Source organism: Salmo trutta, chromosome 2, assembly GCF_901001165.1.
Source record: "Salmo trutta chromosome 2, fSalTru1.1, whole genome shotgun sequence".
Lineage (NCBI taxonomy): Eukaryota > Metazoa > Chordata > Actinopteri > Salmoniformes > Salmonidae > Salmo > Salmo trutta.
In genome coordinates this window covers 39,149,583-39,169,765 of record NC_042958.1, presented here as the reverse complement: position 1 = coordinate 39,169,765, position 20,183 = coordinate 39,149,583, and the positions used below count along the sequence as shown (strand labels likewise).

At 44.7% G+C, this 20,183-nt stretch overlaps 1 protein-coding gene across 4 annotated transcripts in view; it reads left to right on the top strand.

The window, feature by feature from the left end:
* Positions 1-20,183, top strand: part of LOC115155187 (kelch domain-containing protein 3) — an 86,298-nt gene that overhangs the window by 19,240 nt on the left and 46,875 nt on the right. For all 4 annotated transcript variants that reach the window (XM_029701880.1, XM_029701877.1, XM_029701879.1 and 1 more), the window contains 5 exons: positions 1,427-1,603; positions 1,798-1,913; positions 2,009-2,080; positions 12,765-12,978; positions 17,325-17,411. In XM_029701880.1, coding sequence (XP_029557740.1) covers positions 1,427-1,603; positions 1,798-1,913; positions 2,009-2,080; positions 12,765-12,978; positions 17,325-17,411 — 666 coding nt within the window. The remainder of the gene's footprint in view (positions 1-1,426; positions 1,604-1,797; positions 1,914-2,008; positions 2,081-12,764; positions 12,979-17,324; positions 17,412-20,183) is intronic.

Here is a 20,183-nt window from a genome sequence, read left to right as displayed (position 1 = left end):
TTCTTAACTTCAAATGGCCAGTCCTTTGATATTGTAATCTGACCACTTTCATCTTAAGATCTATCATTTTGCCCTCTGATGTCACGGTGACATCAGGATCTGTCGGTCATTATGAAGTAGTGTAGTTCTTCAGATGAGTGTGGAAGAAATGAAGAGGACGTGGGGAATGGGGGTCAGGAAGTATAGAAGAGCAGGACGTGGGGAATGGGGGTCAGGAAGTATAGAAGAGCAGGACGTGGGGAATGGGGGTCAGGAAGTATAGAAGAGCAGGACGTGGGGAATGGGGGTCAGGAAGTATAGAAGAGCGGGACGTGGGGAATGGGGTCAGGAAGTATAGAAGAGCGGGACGTGGGGAATGGGGTCAGTAGGTATAGAAGAGCAGGACGTGGGGAATGGGGTCAGTAAGTACGGAAGAATGGGGTCAGTAAGTATGGAAGAGCAGGACGTGGGGAATGGGGGTCAGGAAGTATAGAAGAGCAGGATGTGGGGAATGGGGGTCAGGAAGTATAGAAGAGCAGGGCGTGGGGAATGGGGTCAGGAAGTATAGAATAGCAGGAAGTCTAACCTCCAGCACCTCTCTCGGGTTCCACCCCATCTGGTCTAATCTGTTTCTAACCTTAGTCTGTATGCCACACACTCACAGGTGTTTTTCAGCACAGCTGAACAAAGAGAAGCTTCACTGCTAGACACTATTTGGGGTGTAATTTTCACGCCCGGAAGAATCGTTGGTTGGTTGAGCCTGCTGTCTGAACTACAAATGAATGAAGTCATGTTTTGTAGCATCTATTGTGGCCTTTGTGTTTTGCTGATTGCACGATCACGCTAGCAGTGAGTAGATATGGCTGTCCTTGTTCAATAGAACCATTGGACTCGTCTCAACGATGTTGCTATCTGCCAGGACAATGCAGGATATGTAGGTTGACTCATTTTTCCCTGGCTTTGTAAAGACTACAGCCTGACGGGAGCCTTACTTCCTTGTTCCCACCCTCAAATGCAGGCTTTTCAAAATGAGGGCGTGTACTAGTTTTTACGGGTTCACAGGGAGCTATCTGAGATGGCTAGCGAAGAAATTACAATGGCTGCTCTCTCTGTAGTAATACTAGTGTCTCTAGTAATACTAGTGTCTCTCTGTAGTAATACTAGTGTCTCTCTGTAGTAATACTAGTGTCTCTCTGTAGTAATACTAGTGTCTCTCTGTAGTAATACTAGTGTCTCTCTGTAGTAATACTAGTGTCTCTCTGTAGTAATACTAGTGTCTCTCTGTAGTAATACTAGTGTCTGGCTCTCTGTAGCAATACTAGTGTCTGGCTCTCTGTAGCAATACTAGTGTCTGGCTCTCTGTAGCAATACTAGTGTCTCTCTGTCCTCTGTAGTAATGCTAGTGTCTCTCTGTAGTAATACCAGTGTCTCGGTCTCCTCTCTCTAGTTTCTCTGCGGTGGATGAAGTTGCCTCCAGTGAGAACAGGTGGTCGGGAACATGCCAGGGATGTCCCCTACATGCGTTACGGTCACACAGCCGTGCTGCTGGAAGATACCATCTACATATGGGGGGGTCGTAATGACACGGAGGGGGCCTGCAACGTCCTCTATGCCTTCCACGTCAGTAAGTACACCTGATGGTTTGTGTTGTATGTCAGCTTGATTTAGAAGATACACTCGTTGTTGGATTGAATAAAGCAGACCTAGCTCTAACACCTGCCTGGCTAGCTATGTGGGTTAGATGTTTCCACTTGGTGTATCCACAGCTGCAGCCTCTAGAACAGTATCTCCTGGATAACATGCCTGTTTGGTCCCCAGACAACCACCGGTGGTTCACCCCTAAGATATCTGGGACGGTTCCGGGAGCGAGAGACGGCCACTCAGCCTGCATCCTGGGGAAGGCCATGTACATCTTTGGAGGGTATGAGCAGCTGGTAAGAATCCTTGACCTTTAACCCTGACCCGTGTGTCCTGGGGAAGCTCCTCTGTTTGTTTGGTGTTACCATGACATTTCCCTGTTCTCTTCCAGGCTGACTGCTTCTCTAATGACATTCACAAGCTGGACACCACCACCATGGTCTGGTCACTAGTCAACGCAAGGGTGAGTTACCCAACCCTAACCATTTCACTTCCTGGGGGTTGGCGTTACTAGTCCAGTTGGAGACCATTTCACTTCCTGTGTCTTGGTGTTACTAGTCCAGTTTTATTGAGTGGACATAACAGAAAGGCCCTTCAACATCCTCTGGGATGTTGACAAGTACTAAAAGGGAGAGAATTTTACACGACATTATACTGTTACCCTGCCAACCTTGCCGGCTGAAAACGAAATCACTACAGGGTGGGGGCTGGGTGAAAAATGTATCGTTTTATATGGTGATAAGGGAAAATTCTGAAGTTACATATTGTTGTTATTTTTGGACGATATTATACTGAACAAAATTATATATGCAACATGTACAGTAGAGCTGCCGCTTTCAAGGAGCTTATAAGAAATCCCGCTATGCCCTCCAAAAAAAATATCAAACAGGCAAAGCATCAATACAGGATTAAGATTGAATCATACTACACCAGCTCAGACGCTCGTCTTATGTGGCAGGCTTGGAAACTATTACAGTCTACAAAGGGAAACACAGTCGTGAACTGCCCAGTGACACGAGCCTACCAGACGAGCTAAATTACTTCTATTCTCCCTTCGAGGCAAGCAACACTGAAACATGCATGAGAGCATCAGCTGTTCCAGACGACTGTGTGATCACGCTCTCCGTAGCCGATGGCGTAGCAGTGCAGACGTGGTTTGTTGTCCTCTTGTTTACTTTTTGTATTTCTCGTCTTTTTTTGTATATATTCCAATTTATTGTTAAATCTCTTTTTCCATTTTTAAATTAAATATACCTTCCGGTAACCCGCCTCACTCAATGTGACACGATCCGCTATTTTTTTAGACCCTATAGCCAAAACTTTTATCAGAAGGTAGCCAGCTAATTAGCTAAGTTACTAGCCATTTAGTCATTGTTAGCCACTGCTAGCGGCCTTTACCCTCTGCTCAGGTCAGGCACCACCCGTTTTTTTTGCCTGGATAGTACCTGCCAGCCTCGGACTGTTTTTCTCCACTACAACGCCAGATTCCTGCCGACCATTGATCATCACAGCTAGCTATCTTCAACTGAGTGACCCAGCCCCGAAGCTAGCCCTGAGCCAGGTGCATCTCCCGGCTAGCAAACGAAATTCCCACAACTACAAGACGCTTCTACTTACCCCGGACTGCTAACTTTAAACGCCGTGTCTCCCGCATTCTAGCGTAGTAATGACTACCTGGCGGCTTCCCTGTTTCATCTGTTGCTGTACACTGGACCCTATGATCACTTGGCTACATAGCTGATGCCTGCTGGACTGTTCATTTATCACGGTACTCCACTTTGTTTACCTTTGTTTATCTGTCGGCCCTAGCCCCGAACTCAGACCCTGTGTGTAGTTAACCGACCCTCTCTGCCCATTTATCGCCATTTTACCTGTTGTTGTTGACTTAGCTGATTAGCTGTTGTTGTCTTACCCATTGTTGACTTAGCTAGCTCTCCCAATCAACACCTGTGATTGCTTTATGTCTCGCTAATGTCAATATGCCATGTATACTGTTGTTTAGGATAGTTATCATTGTTTTAGTTTACTGCGGAACCCCTAGTCCCACTGTACATGCCTTAGATACCTCCTTTGTCCCACCTCCCACACATGCGGTGACCTCACCCAGTATAACCAGCATGTCCAGAGATGCAACCTCTCTTATCATCACACAGTGCCTGGGCTTACCTCCACTGTACCCCACCATACCCCTGTCTGCACATTATGCCCTGAATCTATTCTAACACGCCCAGAAATCTGCTCCTTTTATTCTCTCCACATCAACAACAAACTAGAATGGTCCAAACACACCAAGACAGTCGTGAAGAGGGCACAACAAAACCTATTCCCCCTCAGGAGACTGAAAAGATTTGGCATGGGTCCCCAGATCCTCAAAAAGTTATACAGCTGCACCATCGACAGCATCCTAACTGGTTGCATCACTGCCTGGTATGGCAACTGCTCGGCCTCTGACCGCAAGGCACTACAGAGGGTAGTGAGAACGGCCCAGTACATCACTGGGGCCAAGCTTCCTGCCATCCAGGACCAAGTCCTGGACCAAGAGGCTTCTAAACAGCTTCTACCCCCAAGCCATAAGACTACTGACATCTAATCAAATGGCTACCCGGACTATTTGCATTGTCCCCACCCCACCCCCCATTTTTACCCTACTACTCTCTGTTTATTACCTATGCGTAGTCACTTTAACTCTACCTACAGGTACATATTACTTCAATTACCTTGACTAACCTGTGCCCCCACACATTGACTCTGTACCGGTACCCCCTGTATATAGCCTCGCTACTGTTATTTTACTGCTGCTCTTTTATTTTTTCTAACTTTTATTTTGTATTTTTTACTTAACACATTTTTCTTAAAACTGCATTGTTGGTTAAGGGCTTGTAAGTAAGCATTTCACTAAGGTCTACCACCTGTTGTATTCTGCGCATGTGACAAACTGAAATCATATTTACTACTCTAGACTGTAAATTATTAGCTTGTTCTACTGTAAGCGCACTAATCAATTACTCCCAACAATATTGTATAGAAATAAATGGAACCAGGACAGTAACCGTGGCAATGCATACTGTTTGCATTCTTCTAAATGACAAACCTAATTGAAACTAGAGTATAGAACATATACTAGTGGATAGATGACATCCTGTAGTATCCATTTATCATCTCCTTGTGGGACAATGTTTACGGTGGATGACCAATACGACTGGATCATGGATCATTTCAACGAATCATCACCTCACGAGTAGTTCTACTTAGTAACGGGTTGGCTTTCATTTGAGTGATAGCTAGACTGTCAAATCCACATTTTGGATTATGGCCAGCGACTTTTCCAAAGAGTGCTTTACACCACTCCAGCCAGCGCTTGGCATTTATTTGAGCCAGCTGTGTATTTCCTTAATGTACACCGCTTTCCTCAATAAAATGTTGAAGACGATCACACTGTTTATTGTGACTAGAATAAACATAATAACACATCCATTGCAGATCAAATTGCCAAGGCTACCTTCTCATACTCGCCATATCATGGTTCAGCATCATTCTCTCACTCGTTGTGCCTTGGGTTAGGGTTAACTCCGTGTGCCTTGGGTTAGGGTTAACTCCGTGTGCCTTGGGTTAGGGTTAACTCCGTGTGCCTTGGGGTTAGGGTTAACTCCGTGTGCCTTGGGGTTAGGGTTAACTCCGTGTGCCTTGGGGTTAGGGTTAACTCCGTGTGCCTTGGGGTTAGGGTTAACTCCGTGTGCCTTGGGGTTAGGGTTAACTCCGTGTGCCTTGGGGTTAGGGTTAACTCCGTGTGCCTTGGGGTTAGGGTTAACTCCGTGTGCCTTGGGGTTAGGGTTAACTCCGTGTTCCTTGGGGTTAGGGTTAACTCTGTGTGCCTTGGGGTTAGGGTTAACTCGTTGTGCCTTGTATCCCCCTTGGTAGCAACACGATTACACCAGATACTCTTCAGTATTCAACATTTGTCCAGGTCTCCCGGCCTTCAATACCGTCCACTAGGTGCAAGATGTTTCTGTTTTTGCAACCTTAACCCCCTACATGGACAAATGTTGAATACTGAAGTAAGACTTCTGTGAGATCTTGCTGCTCGTTGAGCTGACCATGTCAACCCACACTGCTGTTTCATCCTTGGCAATGATGTTGCTCTCCTGTCTCTTCTGATGCACAATCTTAATGGTACGAAGGAAGTATCCTGGTGCCTTGTAGTTAGCTTAGTTAAGCACTGTGAGGGAAGTATCCTGGTGCCTTGTAGTTAGCTTAGTTAAGCACTGTGAGGGAAGTATCCTGGTGCCTTGTAGTTAGCTTAGTTAAACACTGTGAGGGAAGTAGCCTGGTGCCTTGTAGTTAGCTTAGTTAAACACTGTGAGGGAAGTAGCCTGGTGCCTTGTAGTTAGCTTAGTTAAACACTGTGAAGGAAGTGGCCTGGTGCCTTGTAGTTAGCTTAGTTAAGCACTGTGAGGGAAGTGTCCTGGTGCCTTGTAGTCAGCTTAGTTAAGCACTGTGAAGGAAGTGGCCTGGTGCCTTGTAGTTAGCTTAGTTAAGCACTGTGAGGGAAGTATCCTGGTGCCTTGTAGTTAGCTTAGTTAAGCACTGTGAGGGAAGTATCCTGGTGCCTTGTAGTTAGCTTAGTTAAGCACTGTGAGGGAAGTATCCTGGTGCCTTGTAGTTAGCTTAGTTAAACACTGTGAAGGAAGTGGCCTGGTGCCTTGTAGTTAGCTTAGTTAAGCACTGTGAGGGAAGTATCCTGGTGCCTTGTAGTTAGCTTAGTTAAGCACTGTGAGGGAAGTATCCTGGTGCCTTGTAGTTAGCTCAGTTAAGCACTGTGAGGGAAGTATCCTGGTGCCTTGTAGTTAGCTTAGTTAAGCACTGTGAGGGAAGTATCCTGGTGCCTTGTAGTTAGCTTAGTTAAACACTGTGAAGGAAGTGGCCTGGTTCCTTGTAGTTTTAAGCACTGTGAGGGAAGTATCCTGGTGCCTTGTAGTTAGCTTAGTTAAGCACTGTGAAGGAAGTGGCCTGGTGCCTTGTAGTTAGCTTAGTTAAGCACTGTGAGGGAAGTAGCCTGGTACCTTGTAGTTAGCTTAGTTAAGCACTGTGAGGGAAGTAGCCTACTGCCTTGTAGTTAGCCTAGTTAGGCACCGTTAGGGAAGTAGCCTACTGCCTTGTAGTTAGCCTAGTTAGGCACCGTTAGGGAAGTGGCCTGGTGCCTTGTAGTTAGCCTAGTTAGGCACCGTTAGGGAAGTGGCCTGGTGCCTTGTAGTTAGTCACTGTGCAGGTTTATTGTCATTGTCGTTCTCGTCTGTTGGCATGTTGAAAGTTGTTAGTCTCCTAGGTCACTCGACTGGTTTAGTAGAGCATCATTCCCTGCCCTGCATGTCCTGCAGCCTGCTGTCTGACTTGACTTTATGACTGGTGGTGTGTCTGATGTTGTAACTCCAGCTAAAGTGCCTCTTCTAACTGGTTCATGTGACTGGTTGTGTATCTTGGAACCCTAGAGGACAAGTCATTCTGGAATGATTGGTTGGCATGTGTAACAGGCACTGTGATGAGGACAGTACAGGGAATAGGGCTGGAGACTGGGCCTTTTTGTCAAGCACGTTTTCATCCACTCAATACTGTAGGCTAACCGTTCACATTAGACTGACTGTTAAACATTATGCCCTAAGCTATTCACTATTACTTCAATAGTCCCCACACACACCACTACCAGAGGTTCATCTCTGTGTTATACATGTCATCAAACACTGTTTATGTAGGAATGTTTAACTATGCATTTGACTTAGAGAGCATGCACCAGGGCATTCTAGTTCAGGTACATGTGATCACTGAATGACCGAGGTAGGGAGACCAGGAAGACACTATGGAGGTGTTTGAAGGGGGGGCGAGTGTTTGAAGGGGGGGCGAGTGTTTGAAGGGGGGGCGAGTGTTTGAAGGGGGGGCGAGTGTTTGAAGGGGGCCGGTGTTTGAAGGGGGCCGGTGTTTGAAGGGGGCCGGTGTTTGAAGGGGGTCAGTGTTTGAAGGGGACCAGTGTTTGAAGGGGGCCAGTGTTTAAAGGTGTTCATTAATTAGCCTACCTTGTGTAGTTCATCTCCTGTATCAAACAGTTTGACATGAGATATTTACATTCAGTTTAAAGATGCACTATGCAGAAATCACTCCACCATTTCCTGGTTGCAAAAATTCTAATAGTTTGTCTTATTTCAGTTTATGTGACAAAACAAGCAAGTATAGTGTAGATAATATGGTATCCCAGGAGGTCTACCTTGGGGGATGGTAATAGAGGGGAGGTACGTGAGTTGACGTTGGCTCCCTCTGCTGGGAGTACGTGAGCTGGACACCCCGACACGGGTAGCTCTAACTGGAGGTAATTAGGGGAAAGTGCCAACCAGCCGTGGAGGCCAAATAAAAGGAGCACGGTGGCACACCGCGAGAGAGAACAGACACAGAGCAAAAGTAGAGAAGAAGGACCGAGCAAAACCTAAGTGATTTTCTTTGTTTATTTTCTGTCATAGTAAAGTTGTTTTTGCAGACTAAAACCTCCCTGTCTCTGTGTTAATCTCTGCACACTCAACCCAACACCCCACGGTTTACCACAATAGTCTAATCTAAGCTACTGTGAAATATATTTTCCATAACCAAAAATATTGTATATTTATGTTTGAAATTGGTGAACAAAATTGAAAGAAATGACGCAAAAACTTAACTTAAGAACGGGAACGGGAAGCATATACTGTAAATGGTGCCCATAGAACAGCTCTACAGCTTCTTAGACTTGCTTTCAATGAGTGACAGATCTATAACACACATTTCTATGTGAATTTGGTCGGTTGCCCAAAAAGTGACATATTGCAGCTTTAAGAGCAATTCCTTCGGAAATCATAGCAAGGTAGTAGTCAGTCACACATCGGTCTTGCTGTGGTGTGGCAGTGCACCTGTGTTTGAAATCTCTCCCCACTTGAGGGCGCTGTTTACGTTCGGGTTAGGGATGTGCACAGTTATTCGAATATCCGAACGGATGTTAGCATTGTAATTGTTTTGTCACATGAATTAAAAATGAAAGGCTGAAATGTCTTGAGTTGATGAGTATTCAACCCCTTTCTTATGGCAAGCCTAAATAAGTTCAGGAGTAAAAATGGACTTAAGTCACATGTACTCACTCTGTATGCAATAATATTTTTTTAACATGATTTTATGAATACCTCATCTCTGTTCCCCACACATACAATTAAATGTAACGTCCCTCAGTCGAGCAGTGAATTTCAAACACAGATTCAACCACAAAGACCAGGGAGGTTTTCTAATGCCTCGCAAAGAAGGGCACCTATTGGTAGATGGGTAAAATTAAAAAAGGCAGATATTGAATATCCCTTTGAGCATGGTGAAGTTATTAATTACACTTTAGATGGTGTATCAATACACCCAGTCACTACAAAGATACAGGCCTCCTTCCCAACTCAGTTGCCAGAGAGAAAGGAAACCGCTCAGGGATTTCACCATGAGGCCAATGGTGACTTTAAAACAGTTACAGAGTTTAATGGCTGTGATAGGAGAAAACTGAGGATGTATCAACAACATTGTAGTTACTCCATAATACTAACCCAATTGACAGAGTGAAAAGAAGGAAGCATGTACTGAAAAAAAATATTCCAAAACATGCATCCTGTTTGCAACAAGACACTAAAGTAGTACTGTAAAAAATGTGGTAAAGCAATTCACTTTTTGTTCTGAATGCAAAGTGTTGTGTTTGGGGCAAATCCAATACAACACATTACTGAGTACCACTCTCCATATTTTCAAGCATAGTGGTGGCTGCATCATGTTATGGGTATGCTTGTAATCATTAAGGACTGGGAAGTTTTTCAGGATAGAAAAGAAACTGAATGGAGCTAAGCCCTGGCAAAATTCTAAAGGATATTCTGGTTGTCTGCTTTCAACCAGACACTGGGAGATTAATTCGCCTGTCAGCAGGACAATAACATAAAAAACAAGCCAAATCTACACTGGAGCTGCTTACCAAGAAGACAGTGAATGGCCGAGTTACTGTTTTGACTTAAATCTGCTTGAAAATCTATGGCAAGACTTGAAAATGGCCTTCTAGCAATGATCAACAACCAATTTCACAGAGTTTGAAGAATTTAGAAAATAACAATACTGTGCAATCCAGGTGTTCAAAGCTCTTAGAGACTTACCCAGAAAGACTCAGCTGTAATCTATTTTTTAAAAAGCATGCGAAAAATGTAATTCAAATAACCAAATTCAACCTAGCTAATTCCCGATTTATACTAAATTGTTTGACTACAGAGGTAGCAAAACTGTACTTCAAATCTATGATACTCCCCCACTTAACATACTGCGTGACTAGTTGGGCTCAAGCTTGCTGTACAACATTAAAACCTATTCAGTCTGTCTACAAACAGGCTCTCAAAGTGCTTGATAGGAAGCCCAATAGCCATCATCACTGTTACATCCTCAGAAAGCATGAGCTCCTGAGTTGGGAAAATCTTGTGCAATACACCGACGCATGTCTTGTATTCCAGATCCTAAATGGCCTGGCTCCCCCTCCACTCAGTACTTTAGTTAAACAGAAAACCCAAACATATGGCAGCAGATCCACAAGGTCTGCCATGAGAGATGACTGTATAGTTCCCTTAAGGAAAAGCACCTTTAGTAAATCCGCTTTCTCTGTGAGAGCTTCCCATGTCTGGAATACACTGCCATCAGACACACATAACTGCACCACCTATCACACTTTCACAAAAAACATGAAGACATGGCTAAAGGTCAATCAGATTTGTGAACATAATCCCTAGCTGTGTATTGCCGCTTTCCATGTTGTCTGTAGCTTGTGAGGTGTGGAAACACTTTGTTGCTTTTATGGATTTTGTCTTGTTGCTTTTTGTGCTATGTTGCTCTGTCTGTATGTTTTGTCTTGCTTGTCCTATGTTGTTCTGCGTGTGCTCACTGCTCAATGATTGTCTGTATTGTAATTGTTTTTAATAACCTGCCCAGGGACTGCCGTTGAAAATTAGCTGGCTGGCTAAAACCGTCACTTTTACAGAAACGTTGATTAATGTGTACTGTCCCTGTAAAAATAAACTCAAACTCGAAGGTCATTCTGACATGCATTGTGTAATGTGTATGAATAAGTAGTTGAATTTGTTTATTGTATTTTAATGTGTATATGAATGTGTAGTTTAATGTGTTTATTGTATTTTAATGTGTAGTTTAATGTGTTTATTGTATTTTAATGTGTAGTTGAATTAGTTTGTATTTTAATGTGTATATGAATGTGTAGTGTCATGTCTTTTGCATCATTAAAGTGAAGACTGTTATTTTATCAAATCAATTCTCCAGTTATTATTACGTGATTAAACTAATCATGTAAATGTAATTAACTAGGATGTCGGGGCACCAAGGAAAATCTTCAGATTACAAAGTTAGAATTTTCCTAATATAACTCTTCAGATATTTTAATATCTGATCAATTAGTCTTCTAATTAATGAGTTATTTTTTACCTCACGTTAGTCTCATTCCAAATGTCGTAGATTGTTGGTTATCTGCACGAACCCAGCCTTCACTATGAATCATCCATACATCAATTGTCTTTATCATTTATTTACTAACTAAATAATCACAGAAATGCATAAACAACACAGTACATATGGTTACAAGGAAATGATAGGGGAGGTTCCCTAGTGGGCTAAGCCGATATGACGGCCTGGTGGACAAAGGGAAGTGGGTGTGGACTGAGAAGGGCAGGAAAGACAAAAATGAGTCACTACACAGTTGATAATTATAATCATTGAAATGCTAATCCTTTGCACATGAACGCTCACTCATTCGGGAATAATTGCAATCAACATATATTTACGCCCAGTGTGTCGTCGTGATCTCTGTTGGAATCGTCCGACTTTCTGTTGGAAAGTTCATCTGAGTGTCTTTCTCTCTTCCCTGAAGTATTTTATGGTTAGAATGGATACTTCAGAGTACCATTCAGAAATGTTCTCATAGAATAGATGTTTCGGCGGTTGTCGATCTTAGCATCCCAGGTTGACATCATTTCTAGCTGCAGACTAGTATTTAGTATCTAAGATTTGCTCTTATTCTGTCGGGATCGATAGTCTGAGTTTAACCATTTCCCACCGTGTAGCCAATGCTCCATCACCTAACATCACCTTACATCATTTCACAAATAGTTTCATCTTTACTCATTCATTTTATACAATAATTAGACACAAACCTCATAACGGAGGCACCTGTATAAACAGAGTTATGGTAACAAACATGAGACAAAACGGACCGGGTCGTAGCTGGCTTCTCCACGGACCATTTACACATTCTCCAAAACATGGATATTGTTCAGTTCTCAAGTTCTGTGATGTAGAAGAAGTTCCTTTGTTCTACTTTGAAACTCTCTCTCTATATACTGCATGAGGGAGAGAGTCTCCTCCAGGAATTTACGACCTGAGATAACATAACCTGGGTGTAGGAGGGAGAGAGGGGGAAGCCACTAGCTATACCCAAAGAGGCCCACGTCATGACAGTAGTTTAATGTGTTTATTGCATTGTGGTGCAGTACAGGACTCATCTGGAAAGATACCTTGGTCTCAGCATTGACTCCCTGTCAAAATTACTTACGTAAATGAGATTTCTTTATTTCAATAAATGTAAAACAACATTCTAAAAACATATTTTCAATTTGTCATTATGGGGTATTGTGTGTAGATGGGTGAAAAAAAAAAACTATTATGTAATCCATTTTCAATTCAGGCTGTAACAACAAAATATGGAATAAGTCAAGGGGTATGAATACTTTCTGAAGGCACTGTAAACCACAGGAAAATCCCCTTTTTGACTGCAAGGGGCCTTGAACAGAATTATAGACTGTGAATGTTATGGAATTAGATATGTTGAAGGAGATTCTCTCCTCTATTCTAGGATACTCCTGCTTGTTGGAGGGACTTCTTCTCTGTCACCGTCACCACTAACTCTCCTCCCCTCTCCGCCCTTCTCTTCTCCCCTGTCCGTCCCTCTTCCCTCTCTCCTCTCCACCCCTCTCTGCCCCTCTTCCCTCTCTTCTCTCTCTCCTCTTCTCTCTATCCCTCCCCTCTTCCCTTTCCCTCCCTCTCCTCTCTCTTCTCTCTCTCCTCTCCAGGGTACTCCAGCTCGTTGGAGGGACTTCCACTCTGCCACCATCGTTGGCACTAAGATGTTTGTGTTTGGAGGCAGAGCAGATCGCTTCGGTCCGTTCCACTCTAGTAATGAGATCTACTGCAACAAGATAAAGGTGTTTGATACAGAGACCAACAGCTGGCTGAACACTGCTACTGCCCAGCTCCTACCAGAGGGACGACGTAGCCACTCAGCCTGTAAGAGAGAGACACACACACACACGTTGCATTTTTCAACCTTTTAATAGCATATTGGCAGAGTTGAACTCTAAAGCACTTTCAGTTATGAACAGTGGCAATTAAAAGACTCTAATGTCAATGCATTCTTTATATGAAAAGCAGAGAACGCTTTAATGACAATGGATGCATTATAAGTTAAACAGAGAAGACTAATGACAATGGATTCATTATAAGTTAAACAGAGAAGACTAATGTCAATGGATTCATTATAAGTTAAACAGAGAAGCCTAATGACAATGGATTCATTATAAGTTAAACAGAGAAGCGTAAAATTGTCCAGCTTTCTTACGTTTATGTTGTGATTATGTTATATTGACTGCAGCTCTCCTCCATGACCTTTCAGTCTCGCTGTCGCATGGGGTGTTTGTGTCTTTAGGGCCCCACTGCTCCTGTTGGGGTGTTTGTGTCTTTAGGGCCCCACTGCTCCTGTTGGGGTGTCGTTAGGACCCCACTGCTCCTGTTGGGGTGTTTGTGTCTTTAGGGCCCCACTGCTCCTGTTGGGGTGTCGTTAGGACCCCACTGCTCCTGTTGGGGTGTGTTTATGTGTCTTTAGGGCCCCACTGCTCCTGTTAGGGTGTGTTTATATGTCTTTAGGGCCCCACTGCTCCTGTTAGGGTGTGTTTATATGTCTTTAGGGCCCCACTGCTCCTGTTGGGGTGTTTGTGTCTTTGGGCCCCCACTGCTCCTGTTGGGGTGTGTTTTTGTGTCTTTAGGGCCCCACTGCTCCTGTTGGGGTGTGTTTATATGTCTTTAGGGCCCCACTGTTCCTGTTGGGGTGTGTTTGTATCTTTAGGGGTGTCTTTAGGGCCCCCACTGTTCCTGTTGGGGTGTCTTTAGGGCCCCACTGCTCCTGTTGGGGTGTTTGTGTCTTTAGGCCCCCACTGCTCCTGTTGGGGTGTATTTATGTGTCTTTAGGGCCCCACTGCTCCTGTTGGGGTGTGTTTATATGTCTTTAGGGCCCCACTGCTCCTGTTGGGGTGTCTTTAAGGCCCCCACTGTTCCTGTTGGGGTGTCTTTAGGGCCCCACTGCTCCTGTTGGGGTGTTTGTGTCTTTAGGCCCCCACTGCTCCTGTTGGGGTGTGTTTTTGTGTCTTTAGGGTCCCACTGCTCCTGTTGGGATGTCTTTAGGGCCCCACTGCTCCTGGTAGGGTGTCTTTAGGGCCCCTCTGCTCTTGTTGGGGTGTATTTAGGGCCCCACTGCTCCTGTTGGGGTGTCTTTAGGGCCCCTCTGCTCCTGTTGGGGTGTCTTTAGGCTTTAGGGCCCCACTGCTCCTGTTGGGGTGTGTTTGTGTCTTTAGGGCCCCACTGCTCCTGTTGGGGTGTGTTTAAATATCTTTAGGGCCCCACTGCTCCTGTTGGGGTGTGTTTATGTGTCTTCAGGGCCCCTCTGCTCCTGTTGGGGTGTTTGTGTCTTTTGGGCCCCACTGCTCCTGTTGGGGTGTCTTTAGGGCCCCACTGCTCCTTATGGGGTGTCTTTAGGGCCCCACTGCTCCTGTTGGGGTGTCTTTAGGGCCCCTCTGCTCCTGTTGGGGTGTCTTTAGGGCCCCACTACTCCTGTTGGGGTGTCTTTAGGGCCCCACTGCTGCTGTTGGGGTGTCTATAGCAGAGGTCGACACCTGTCCACAGAAGCAATCAATCAATCAATCAGATTCCAAACTCTCCACCATGGCCAAGACCAAAGAGCTCTCCAAGGATGTCAGGGACAAGATTGTAGACCTACACAAGGCTGGAATGGGCTACAAGACCATCGCCAAGCAGCTTGGTGAGAAGGTGACAACAGTTGGTGCGATTATTCGCAAATAGAAGAAACACTAAAGAACTGTCAATCTCCCTCGGCCTGGGGCTCCATGCAAGATCTCACCTCGTGGAGTTGCAATGATCATGAGAACGGTGAGGAATCAGCCCAGAACTACACGGGAGGATCTTGTCAATGATCTCAAGGCAGCTGGGACCATAGTCACCAAGAAAACAATTGGTAACACACTACACCGTGAAGGACTGAAATCCTGTAGCGCCCGCAAGGTCCCCCTGCTCAAGAAAGCACACATACATGCCCGTCTGAAGTTTGCCAATGAACATCTGAATGATTCAGAGGACAACTGGGTGAAAGTGTTGTGGTCAGATGAGACCAAAATGGAGCTATTTGGCATCAATTCAACTCGCCGTGTTTGGAGGAGGACGAATGCTGCCTATGACCCCAAGAAAACCATCCCCACCGTCAAACATGGAGGTGGAAACATTATGCTTTGGGGGTGTTTTTCTGCTAAGGGGACAGGACAACTTCACCGCATCAAAGGGACGATGGACGGATGTACCGTCAAATCTTAGGTGAGAACCTCCTTCCCTCAGCCAGGGCATTGAAAATGGGTCATGGATGGGTATTCCAGCATGACAATGACCCAAAACACACGGCCAAGGCAACAAAGGAGTGGCTCAAGAAGAAGCACATTAAGGTCCTGGAGTGGCCTAGCCAGTCTCCAGACCTTAATCCCATAGAAAATCTGTGGAGGGAGCTGAAGGTTCGAGTTGCGAAACGTCAGCCTCGAAACCTTAATGACTTGGAGAAGATCTGCAAAGAGGAGTGGGACAAAATCCCTCCTGAGATGTGTGCAAACCTGGTGGCCAACTACAAGAAACGTCTGACATCTGTGATTGCCAACAAGGGTTTTGCCACCAAGTGTTTTGCCACCAAGTACTAAGTCATGTTTTGCAGAGAGGTCAAATACTTATTTCCCTCATTAAAATGGAAATCATTTTATAACATATTTGACATGCGTTTTTCTAGATTTTTTTGTTGTTATTTTGTTTCTCACTGTTCAAATAAACCTACCATTAAAATTATAGACTGATCATTTCTTTGTCACTGGGCAAACGTACAAAATCAGCAGGGGATCAAATATTTTTTTCCCTCACTGTAATCGATGCGGTGCGCATTTGCGAAAAAGGACTGTCGTTTCGCCAACTTGTACCTAACCATAAACATCAATGTCTTTCTTAAAATCAATACACAAATATATATTTTTAAACCTACATATTTAGTTAATATTGCCTGCTAACATGAATTTCTTTTATCTAGGGAAAATGCAACAGAGTCAAGGTATATGCAGCAGTTTGGGCCGCCTGGCTCGTTGCGAACTGTGTGAATACTATTTCTTCCTAACAAAGACAGCCAACTTCGCCAAACGGGGATGATTTAACAAAAGCGCATTTGCGAAAAAAGCACAATCGTTGCACGACTGTACCTAACCATAAACATCAATGCCTTTCTTAAAATCAATACACAGAAGTATATATTTTTTTAACCTGCATATTTAGCTAAAAGAAATCCAGGTTAGCAGGCAATTTTAACCAGGTGAAATTGTGTCACTTCTCTTGCGTTCATTGCACGCAGAGTCAGGGTATATGCAACAGTTTGGGCCGCCTGGCTCGTTGCAAACTAATTTGCCAGAATTTTACATAATTATGACATAACATTGAAGGTTGTGCAATGTAACAGGAATATTTAGACTTACGGATGCCACCCGTTAGATAAAATACGGAACAGTTCTGTATTTCACTGAAAGAATAAACGTGATAGTTTCCGGATTCGACCATATTAATGACCTAAGGCTCGTGTTTCTGTATGTTATTATGTTATAATTAAGTCTATGATTTGATAGAGCAGTCTGACTGAGCGATGGTAGGCTGGTGTAACCGATGTGAAATGGCTAGCTAGTTAGTGGGTGCGCGCTAATAGCGTTTCAAACGTCACTCGCTCTGCGACTTGGGAGTGGTTGTTCCCCTTGCTCTGCATGGGTAATGATGCTTGGAGGGTGGCTGTTGTCGATGTGTTCCTGGTTCGAGCCCAGGTAGGAGCGAGGAGAGGGACGGAAGCTATACTGTTACACTGGCAATACTAAAGTGCCTATAAGAACATCCAATAGTCAAAGGTATATGAAATACAAATCGTATAGAGAGAAATAGTCCTATAATTCCTATAATAACTACAACCTAAAACTTCTTACCTGGGAATATTGAAGATTCATGTTAAACTGCTCCTGTTGGGGTGTCTTTAGGGCCCCACTGCTCCTGTTGGGGTGTCTTTAGTGCCCCACTGCTCCTGTTGGGGTGTCTTTAGGGCCCCACTGCTCCTGTTGGGGTGTCTTTAGGGCCCCACTGCTCCTGTTGGGGTGTCTTTAGGGCCCCACTGCTCTTGTTGGGGTGTTTGTGTCTTTAGGGTCATATGATTGAATATGTTTTTAAAACAGAAATACATATCCCCTAAATGTTTGTTATATTCATTTTCCTTTGTCTCTTTCCTCCAGTTTCCTACAACGGGGAGCTGTATATATTTGGGGGCTATAATGCTCGTCTGGACCGACACTTCAACGACCTCTGGAAGTTCAACCCAGGTGATCAACCGTTCTAAAAACATACAATTCTCCATCCATTCTACGCTCTGAGGTTTGATAGGATACGTACGAGCTAGTGTTGGGTTGGTAGGACAGTCAGGGAGCTAGTGTTGGGTTGGTAGGACAGTCAGGGAGCTAGTTCTGGGTTGGTAGGACAGGCAGGGAGCTGGTGTTGGGTTGGTAGGACAGGCAGGGAGCTGGTGTTGGGTTGGTAGGACAGGCAGGGAGCTGGTGTTGGGTTGGTAGGACAGTCAGGGAGCTAGTGTTGGGTTGGTAGGACAGGCAGGGAGCTAGTGTTGGGTTGGTAGGACAGTCAGGGAGCTAGTGTTGGGTTGGTAGGACAGGCCGGGAGCTAGTGTTGGGTTGGTAGGACAGTCAGGGAGCTAGTGTTGGGTTGGTAGGACAGGCAGGGAGCTAGTGTTGGGTTGGTAGGACAAGCAGGGAGCTAGTGTTGGTAGGACAGGCAGGGAGCTGGTGTTGGGTTGGTAGGACAGGCAGGGAGCTAGTGTTGGTAGGACAGGCAGGGAGCTGGTGTTGGGTTGGTAGGACAGTCAGGGAGCTAGTGTTGGGTTGGTAGGACAGGCAGGGAGCTAGTGTTGGGTTGGTAGGACAAGCAGGGAGCTAGTGTTGGTAGGACAGGCAGGGAGCTGGTGTTGGGTTGGTAGGACAGGCAGGGAGCTAGTGTTGGTAGGACAGGCAGGGAGCTGGTGTTGGGTTGGTAGGACAGGCAGGGTGCTAGTGTTGGGTTGGTAGGACAGGCAGGGAGCTAGTGTTGGGTTGGTAGGACAGGCAGGGAGCTAGTGTTGGGTTGGTAGGACAGGCAGGGAGCTAGTGCTGGGTTGGTAGGACAGTCAGGGAGCTAGTGTTGGGTTGGTAGGACAGTCAGGGAGCTAGTGTTGGGTTGGTAGGACAGTCATGTGGGTTGGTAGGACAGTCAGGGAGCTAGTGTTGGGTTGGTAGGACAGGCAGGGCCCTGGGTAGGGGAGGGCCTGAATGTCGCGGGGCTGGGTATAGTACTGCCTGAATGTCGCGGGCCTGGGTAGGGCAGGTCATGGCCTGGGAAGGGAAGGGCTCTACTCAGTGTAGTTGTATACAGCAGTACTGGCACCCAGGCTGAGTACTCCTTCAGATATTGTGTTGGTTTGGTGAGCATCATAGTTTCTGGTCGTGTTGTTAGCTGTGCTGTTGTCATGATAATTTTTACCTTTAAAGGAGGATCAGGAGCATCATCATATTGACCTCAGCATCATATTCATCTCATCATCATTTTCACCTCATCATATTCACCTCATCATCATATTATCATCCTATTCATCTCATCATCATATTCACCTCATCATCATATTCACCTCATCATATTCACCTCATTATCATATTGACCTCATCATATTCACCTCATCTTGACCCAGTTTTTCTCCTCTACTAGCCTGGCTACCAGGACATACAGACAGACAGGCATACAGACATGCAAGGCAGACAGTATGGGTGTGTGTCCCAAATCATACCCTCAGCCCTATTTAGTGCACTGCTTTTGACCAAGGCCTGTTGTGCGCTATAGGGAACACGCTGAGCCATCTATTCCTGCAGTTCTAAACCTGTCCACTAGATGGCAGCACAACCTCTATCTGTTCAGGCCTTGATCTATGGCGCTGAAAGGCCTGAACAGCTTGTTGCTATAGCGGGTCCATGGTGATGCCCTATTAGGGATGACTGAATGCTGAGCAGCCACACAGAGTGGAGAGAGCTTGAAAAAGATCTTATGCTGTTTCTGATGCACACAGTTCTATATTAATAAACTAATGTTGTCCTCCTGGCTGTTGCCTCTCTCCCTCCTATCGTTCTCTTTGTCTGTTCTAAATATAGGGACCAGATGAATGAATTGAAGAGTTCAGTAGAGACTAGATCAGGTTTATGTAACATTAACTACCTGAGGTTGTCTACTTCTAAGTAGGGATACAACACAGCCACCTACCTATTACCTTGACCTGACTTTTCAACCATTTAGCAGATTTGGTCCTTATTAGGATCCCTATTTAGCAGATGGTAATTGCTCCTTATTAGGATCCCCATTTAGCAGATGGTAATTGGTCCTTATTAGGATCCCCATTTAGCAGATGGTAATTGCTCCTTATTAGGATCCCCATTTAGCAGATGGTAATAGGTCCATATTAGGATCCCCATTTAGCAGATGGTAATTGGTCCTTATTAGGATCCCCATTTAGCCCTGCAAAAGCATCAACTATTCTTCCTGGGGTCCACATGACATAATACATAGTACAGAACATTATTAGTCAAGGACTGAAATGCATACATTTAAAACGTCACACATAGCCTAGATATCAGTACTACACACAATATCTATGTCTAATACATAGTACAGTGCAAATTACAATACACGATTACAGGAGCAATTAGGGTTAAGTGCCTTGCTCAAGGGCACTTAGGCAGATTTTCCCCTAGATATGCTCAGGATTCAAACCAGCGACCTTTTGGTTACTGGCCCAATGTGCTTAACCACTAGGCTACCTGCTGCCAGAGTAGCATTTTATAGAGCCCTATAAAATCAATAACTTTTTTCCCCCCAAATTCAATTTTCTCTTTTTATTTTTCTAGGCTTCTGTTTTTTCCAGGTTTTTGCTCTCAAAATCACGCTTAGAACATCCAATTTTGTTGTTTTACTATAAGTCCTCAACAATATGACCTGGCTGCACCACTATGTAAAAATAAGTTCATGGCTTTTGTAATTTCTTTATCATAATTTAAGGGATGTTT